We start from the raw sequence: 9,063 nt of genomic DNA on the forward strand, positions 1-9,063 counted from the left end.
CATTGCTTGTACTATATCTTCGCCTCTGAGGGATGCAAAATATGGTTTCTCGTTATGATAAGTAGGGAACGAAACTTGATGTTCTAAAAAACTCAGAAATATTTATTTTTTTATGTGTCATAAATGTTGAAAATATGTGACAAAAATAAAAAAACATTTGGTAACAAAAACAAAATATTACATGCATTTTAAACACCTGAAATCAGTTTCTAAATGCTTACCTCTTAGTGAGCTATTTTTTCCAACTTCTCTATTGTAAATCTGTGATGATTATCTCTAAAAAGCATCTTATATTGTGAGAAAAACGCTCCACGTCACAAGAAACAATTCTTGCATATTTGAAGCACGAAATGTCACTAATGCTAAAGTTTTCCAAAGCTTTCTCTTCCTCTACTTGACATTCCAAAACATGTGCAAAAGTTTGAAAACCTTGGTTTTTTCCCAAAACTTTCTGTACATTTAGACATTAGCACTGTGCGTTAGGTCCAGTGGGGGTAATATTTTCGCCAATAGGATCGTAGGCAAGGCACCAGAAGTCTGCCAGCAAGCGTGTTCAAAGACAAAACAAACCTAACACTCTTGATATGAAAGAGGTGCGGAGAATAAACATTTTTCCTTCGAGGATTTCGAGGTAGATGAAGTCAATGAGCGATTTTATGTATTTAAAATGAAAATTCGCAAAATATGTATTTACATACGGATAACTGGAAAATATGTGTTTTTATGTAAAATAAAATTTGCTGTGTTGACATATAAGGCTATGATCAGAATGTTGGCAAAAACGAGGGTCTCTTATCTTATCGCAGAAAAAAACATTTATTTACCTAAAGTTCCGTTCCCTAATGATAAGTGTCTGAACAGTGGTGGCAACTATGTTGAAAATTAGTCCAAGGTATGCACTTCGGTGTGAAATAAAGTTTTTATTCCACCACATTTTGTGTTCTTTTAATTGACAAACGGAACTTATTTTCTGGATCATCCCTGTATATATTAGCTAAATGGTTAGCACCCCATCTTTGCTGCAAGTGGTCCTGAGTTCAATTTCCCGTGGGAAATTTCTACAATTTCCTGTGTGTGCCAAAGCATTTGTAAGTCTCAGTATCTCTAAGTTGCATGAGAGAAGTACTCATTCCTTGCATATTCTTACTTCTTTCTTACACGTATAAATTTTACTTTGATAATTGCAATTTCAAATCAAGTACTGTTACTGATTGCAATCTCTGTTGTCCGCAGGTCCTGTTGCAACTACCATAATGTCCCACAGCACCATGATGAGGCTGAATCTGAATTTTGCTCAACAGGAAGAACTGTCAAGTTGTGCCAGAACGCTGGCTCTACAGTGTGCAACCAAAGTAAGCTCCCCTTCTTTTCTCTAGTACTTGAACCTGTATTTCATGTGTTTCAATTACTCTTAAATATGTACAGTCATGTATCTGAAAATACAGGGTGTCCCTAAATGATTACCCTGATTTCATAATGTTCTTACTCTTTAGTGATTGCACCGTTTGTGGTGATTTTGTCTCAGCCAGCCACACGACACACTGAGCCTTTTTTTGTTTAGAAGCCATGTTTTCAGATTAAACAGCAGAAGCACCCCTAGTGATGAACCTGCATATGAATTTCACACAGCCAGAAAAACTCGACGATTGGTTCAAAGCATCTGCAAGAGAAATCAAAATCTGTGCAATCACTAAAGAGTAAGAACATTTTGTAAGTAATCATTTTGGGACACCCTGTATATATTTTGTGAGATGTCATTGCACTCACCAAGTCTCACATAAGTAGCAATAATAATAGATTGAATATTGACAATGATAGATAGCAATGTGCGTATGCATTATCTAGCTTCTTTCCAGTTAAAAACACTAAAATTTGTATTTTTAAAAGTGGTTCTATAAAAGTAAATACAGAAATGCAAAATTTATAAGATAACATAATGTTATTTCCAGCTGATGAAAATGACGTACATGTGATTATTATTTTATGAATATTATATAAGGCTCAACCAATATCGCTTTGAATAGAGACTCATACCAATGCTGATTCATACTGATACATGTTCTCACTGGCGTACGCAGAGGAGGCTGATGGGGTACAGCTCCCTCCGAAATTTTGAGAAAATTAAAATTTTCAAATAAAAACAGTCAAGAACTCTGAGAGGGGGGGGGAAGAAAGCATATTTGAGAATGGAAAGTTCTAAAAATACAAAATATTGTGTATGCCACTTCCCTAGAAAGCAGCTAGGTACTATTCACCTTCACAATTCCAGCCCCCCCTGAAAAAAAATCCTGCGTACGCTAGTGCAGGTACCGATGCTTGAAAATTGTAACGGTTTAAAAGTCGTTCAATATTGATTAATATTAATGTGCAAGTATTCCTCTCCAATTACTGAATATACATCAATTGGCCAATAGTTTTATTTTAAAATATTCAAGAATTTCAGCTGAATATTAAAATGTATATTATTTAATCACAAAGTCCAGTTTCATGCAAAACTGGTGCAAAATAGAAAGAGAATCCATGAGAGGCCAAAATGCTGAATGAAGCATTGGCTGGTATGAATAAAAGAAATTCCAACTGTTACCGATACATAGGCTTACGGATCTGCATGGCCCTAATATTATTATTATTATGTATTAGTTTTTGTAGACACTGTCAATACTAAACATGCTATATTTTAGCAGAAATAAAAAAAACTTCATTTAATGCAACAAACTGCATACAATTATCTTCGATTTTAGTACTTGGCAACTTTTTCAGTGGGGGAGAGGGGTGCTGAGGGCAGCAGCATAACTTTTTGGGGAGACAGAATATATTTCTCAGGTCCCAGGAGGTTACGAACGATACTCTTAACTTGTAAATTTTAATCAACCTGAATATTTGGTCGCAAGTGCCCTCTTGCCCTCCCCCCCCCCTGCCCCAAATTATGCCATAGCCGGAGGGTCCAGACACCCACTCAATACATCCTTGAACACATAATTTATAAAAATTAAAGTAGAAGTGGCATAGTGACAGGCAAGGGTGCCCCCTTCCCCTCCCCTCCCAAGATGTTTGGAAAGAATTCATATAATTCGAATAGTGAAACTGTAGCATGAAAATATGAGCGAGGAGTGCCACATTAAGCTGATTAAGTGGTCTCTGATATATAATGCTTTATGAGATTATTCGTAATGGGACCATTCCCCCCATTTTGGTCGCAGGTTATCAGCAAACTTATGATTTATCTAGTTTAATGTTTCTAGAAACGGCCAAAACATTATTTCAAAATGTTCTATGATTGTGTTACTCTTCATGTCGGTATATGAGCATATATATTTCCATGTAACATGGAGACATTATTTTTAAGTGCCTTTGAACCATAAGCTTAAACATATTGTATGTGGGACCAAAGTTAAGCAGAATTTCTAATTATTGTTTTAATTTTCTTCAAGGATCCACCAAATTGTGCCTTGAATGCCCTTACCTTGTGTGAAAATGATCCTCTCGCATTTGAAACTGCGTATCAAATTGTGATAGATGCAGCCTCACGCATCATGACATCATCCCAGCTCTTCACCATTGCTAGATACATGGAGCACCGAGGATACCCTCACCGTGCCTACAAGCTGGCTATGCTGGCCATGAAGAACGTTCACCTAGCTTATAACCAGGTAAGGTTTCATCTTCCTCGGAGACTGTATTTTTTCAAATTGATATTAATATCTCCACTATGTAGGAAGTATCATTACATGCACATGATTGGTCATTATTCGTGAACCAGAGACTAGTTTGATAGTTAAGCTTTTTTTATATGCAGATAGATGTAGAACCTGTTGGCAGTTTGAAAAATTTCACATAATGTAGTGTATTTTTAAATTGTTTTTGTTGGTTTTAATGTGTACTCGCTTATAGTGAGGAAAATGTTCGTTATATTTCTGTAGTCTGCATTTGGACAGATTAATGAAAACTTTGCAAAATAATGCATAGTCCAGGGTCAGAATGGGAAAGTCATGTGACCATGATAACGTCCAGAGAGCAGCTAGACACCTTGGAGAACAGTCTTGGTTTACATGTGAACAAAATCCGTCAAGGCATTTTGACACACTCCAAACGTGTGATACTACTGTCCTACAAGATGGATGATGGGTATAGCCTGCCCTTCGCTATACAGTCGTATTATGAATGAAACAACTACATATATTCACACCGCATCTGTGGAGCAAGTGTATTGTAACCATTTGCGAGTGTATTGTTTTTGTCACTGCTGATTCTGATTTGTACTAGTACTAGTATTGTATTACATTACTTTTGTTTATGCTCTTGAGAATTGCATTCAATAACTTACATGCACGTTGTATAAATTCTTCATGACGATTCTGCTTCGGATTTCGAAGTTACAGATGATTTTGAATCTGAAGAGGAAGTGTTTAGGTTATTTTTCAATTATTATTTCCATATTATGTATTAAAAGTATGTTTTCAGAAAATGTTATTACAATGTTTTAGTCTTCTTTCAAAAAATTGTGGTGAAAGAAAAGAAAGATAACAATAAATGTGAGAAAATACATATAAAATGCAACATATTATGTATCTGTGGAAAGAGGACATTTTGTAGATTTGAGAAAGGTTTGGTGAATAGTAACAAAGTTAGAAACATATTTTTTCTATCATTTAAAAGGAAATTGCAAAAATCTTCAGTCTATGTGGGAAGACATTATATTTTCAGGCCAGTCCGCAAAGCGTTAGTATGGAAAACAAAACTTTGTTACTTTAAATTAATCATGTAACATATTTTATGTATATATCTTCATTTCATTTGTTTTATGCATAAATTATTATTTTGTTGCTTATGGCACCCGTTATTGGTGTCATTTGGCTTAGTGAAAGATGTATTATTAGTATGGCCTCCCAAATGGAGCAGTGGTTGCCTTGTAATCAAGGGGTCCCATATTCGATACACGGTGGAGGCACTTGGCACAGTGGTTCAAGTCCCACTTTAAACTGTAGGTCCAGTCCCGATTAGCCTTACTGTGCATAAAGTGGACTTAAAACACCAAATCAATAACAAAGTATTATTAGTATGTATGTCTTAAATATGTATATATTATATAGGATTTGGTTCTTCAGTACAAACATCTGCAACTAGGTTTGGAACCAAATGACAATAAGTAGAGGGCAACAACTGTTTTTAATTTCTAATTGTTTTAATTTTCTTTCATAGGATACCCATCCTGCAATTAATGACATACACTGGGCATGTGCGCTTAGCCACTCACTGGGGAAATCCGAACTGACAAACATGATTCCGTTGCTGGTGAAGAACGTTCAGTGTGCCACGGTGCTGTCAGACATCCTGCGGAGATGTTCCATGACGGCGCCGGGGATATCGTGTCCCGACGGCAAGCGTCGGTGCGTGAAGCCCCTCTCTTACGACAAACCGCCGCTGAGGCAGCTTCTGGAGGCTGCGATCGCAGCATACGTGAACACGACGCATTCGCGACTCACCCATATCAGCCCTCGCCATTACGGGGACTTCATCGATTTCCTGAGCAAGGCGAGGGAAACTTTTCTCCTGGCGCAGGACGGCCACATGCAGTTCACCCAGCTCATCGAGAACATGAAGATGGCATACAAGGGGAAGAAGAAGCTCATGTTTCTAGTCAAGGAGAGATTCGGTTGATAACAAAGTCTTCTAGCTGCGGGATTTAAATTTGTGCATTTTTTTTATGTAGCTACGTGTATGTGTGTATATGAGTGCATGCATAACCACCGCAAGATCTCATGACTTAATACTAAATAATATATATACAAACGTGTATATAACTATAAAAAATGGCAACAATATGTGGAATGATTCATGTTAATGGACAAGCATGAATAGACACGAAAGACTGAGTATGGTTATGGACAATGATGACCCTTTTTTTACATCATTGCGGAGTGTGTGATGCTTGCGTTTCAACCAAAGATTGATTGTACAGAAAGACATGTTTTATATGCATCTTTATACCAAACAATGCGCTTTCAAATTTAAGTGCAAGGCTACGTTTTCCAGTTTCCAGACATGCAGCTTCCTATGTAGAAATAAGTACAAAAAAATAGTATGCAGTTCGCACAGTCCTGTTGTCAACTTATAACCAAAAAAAAAAAAAATGCAAAAAGCTGTTTCAATGTGCAATATGTATACTTACTACCTCCAGTGGCAAGTAAAACCTGGTAGTTCCCTGTCTATCTTGTCATTTAATATAAAAATGCACAGCCTGCAAGTATATATAATCAATTTAAGTGTATGCATTTATCATAATACATCACAGGCTGCGTGCAATGTGCATAATTGTTACAGGAAAAAAAAATGTACGTAAGTTACAACAGAATGTGGAATGCTACTACAGTCATTTTTTTATGTTCATCCTTGTTTTTTTTAATTATTTTGTATTAATAGTCTTTAGCATTGTATGGAAATTGTGGCAGAGACAGATGGTATGAGTGCATCGTTCTGGACATTTTTACCAGTGAATTGAATAGTGACATGTCCACTTAGACAAAAAAAAGCAATATCCTCGCAGTGAACATTGAAAGAATCAACTGTTTAATTAATTCTTTTTTTTTTGCTAGCTCTTTGTGGGGTACGGCTGCTGGCACTACCTCAGCCTATATTCAGCAGCAGTATTAGGTATTCCGTTTTCATTACATTGACAGAACTTGCTCACTGCTCTGTGTGCGTTTTGTAGATAGTTGTGTATTTATGTCCGTGTGTATGGAGAAACAATTTCGTGACAGTGTTTCTTTATTTCCTCTCTCTTCTTTTCATGCGTGAAAGTGATAGTGATAAGGACGGTAAGCATTCCCATGAAGCTGTGCAATGACTTGACTGAATCAACAAATGGATAATTGTGGAATAGGACGTGAGACATTAAAATTTATTGGAATGTTGTTTATTCCCCCTCATGCAATTTATGCCAAACTAGTTGTAAAAATAGTTTCCTGCTCTTCGTAGTTTCCTTTGTTACTGTTACTGTATTCTCTGAACGTAATTGTCAATTCTTTTTGTAGTGCATATGTGTGAAATGATATTGCTCTATTAATGGCTACAAATTATATTAAAGCATAAAAGTCTGATTCAATTATAAGTAACAGGAGCACTTAAGTAACATTTACGAAATTCTTTATTATCTAGAAATTAACCTTTCAAGAGCATATTTTGAATAAAAACTGACGTTTATTAACAATACTGGGTACTTCAAACACAAGACTGTCATTAAAATTAGTTAGCAACTTTTCAACCATTTGGAATAATTATATTGCAAATTGTGTTACTTTTTCCTTTCTTTCATTAATTTGTTTTTGGCATCAAATGAATTTTCAGCTTGCACGTTGGTCCTAAAACACTTTCCTTCATACCTATAAAATTTTCGCCGTGCTCGACTAATTTCAATTGTGCACTCAAACTTGTATCACAAATGTAATACCATTTCACACTAATGCACTTGTTAGTTGTTTGTGTTTTTAAGTGTATATTAACAATTTGTTCTCTGCAGTATTGTCAGATTTGTTATGAAATTGTAGAATGTTCTTCAGTTAATGTTTTCATCTTTGAAGTAATCGATGTTATTTTTTTTATATATATGAATATCTAATGAAGTAATTGAATTCTCAATAGTAATATTGAGGCATTAATATTTGTTTAGTAATTACTCTTTTCATTTCATAATCATAAAGTGGCAACAGATTTACATATTTCTAAGTGTAATTTCATTCTTTCAATGGATTTTCTTTTCAATTTAAAGATTTTTTTTAAAGAAATTGTTAACATATTCATGTTAGATTATTTGATTATGTTTAATTCAGTGAAATGCCAATTAATTGATGAACAAAATTTTCAACAGCTGATTTTTACTAGGCTAAAATGTTGTAAAGTATTTATGTATGATAGTTTTTGTGTACATTCAATGTAAAATTTGTTAAGGAAAGATAATTTCTCTCTAATTTAGTTTGTTTACATTGAAAAATAACAAGTTGTTAGGGATTGTTACTTTCTTTCAAAAGATCTGAATTTACCATTGCAGAAGTTAGCAGAAGGGGATGTATTAATTTTTTCTCTTGCTTTCTTTGAGAGAAGTGTTGTTATGAGTGTAGAATTTTTTTTGCTCCATTCTGAAATATCATATTATTACTTGGAAATTATAATGTCCTGGATTTAATCGTGCACTAAGTCTGTGGATTTAATGGGATGTTGGGTAAAACATGCCATTTCAAGTGAAAAGATATAATTTTGTGCAAAGGGAAAAGCTAGTTTCTGTGGCTGCATTTTCATGTGCTGTATTCTGGAATTAGTGTTCCTTTTCTCAAATATCCGTATTGTTTTATCCAAATTCTGAAAACTTATACCACATCTCTAATTTCAAAAACTTAATAGGTCTGTTTGTAAGGCATCCAGGGGAATTTTTGCTTAGATTCAATTTGTAATTGAATAGTTTTGCCATGTCGTAACATACGTATATTCTTAGACCGCACACCAGATCTGACACAACACGAGTCATTCTTGTCTAAAAACCATCTCGGGGAAGGGTTTTTACCACCGTCCCTAATGGGAGGCTGCATACTGGATGAAACATTTTGACCCGGTCACCTTGCAACAGGTTGCAAAGGTTTGCGACAAAGTAACGAAGGCTCGTGAATTTGGTCTCGCGTGGAACAGGTTGCTACGAAATGATCTGTTCATGCCCCAATCTATTCGCTTCAGGCACATACATCTAACGACGGGCCGGAAATGGGGGCAACTTGAAGCCAGCAGTCAAATGTCCTTGAATCTTACATTAAATGTTATTATTTTATTTTGTAACCAATTATTTGCTAGAAATATATTCAATTCACAACATATAAACTGATACATCAATTCTACAAACACATTGATACCTGCTTCCCAAATTATAAAACCGATCTAGACCTACTGTGTATGTGGACAAAATCTGTTATCAGCTTTTAGCCACCAAATTGACTCGTCTTGCCGCATTGTGTTGTGTTGCGTTTCATCACGTTGTGTCAGATCCGGTGTGGGGCTGCACTTAGACAACAGTGGAAGGAA

The 9,063-nt window shown here is 35.5% G+C and overlaps 1 protein-coding gene across 1 annotated transcript in view; it reads left to right on the forward strand.

Annotated features, from left to right (window-relative positions):
• Positions 1-7,683, forward strand: part of LOC145979573 (zinc finger SWIM domain-containing protein 5-like) — a 223,842-nt gene extending 216,159 nt beyond the window's left edge. The window contains exons 16-18 of the mRNA XM_083112546.1: positions 1,234-1,352; positions 3,432-3,650; positions 5,200-7,683. Coding sequence (XP_082968672.1) covers positions 1,234-1,352; positions 3,432-3,650; positions 5,200-5,658 — 797 coding nt within the window. The 3' untranslated portion in view covers positions 5,659-7,683. The remainder of the gene's footprint in view (positions 1-1,233; positions 1,353-3,431; positions 3,651-5,199) is intronic.
• The last annotated feature ends 1,380 nt before the right edge of the window (positions 7,684-9,063 follow it).

The sequence above is a fragment of the Lepisma saccharinum genome, chromosome 26, assembly GCF_977018435.1.
Source record: "Lepisma saccharinum chromosome 26, izLepSacc3.1, whole genome shotgun sequence".
In the NCBI taxonomy this organism is placed as follows: Eukaryota; Metazoa; Arthropoda; class Insecta; order Zygentoma; family Lepismatidae; genus Lepisma; species Lepisma saccharinum.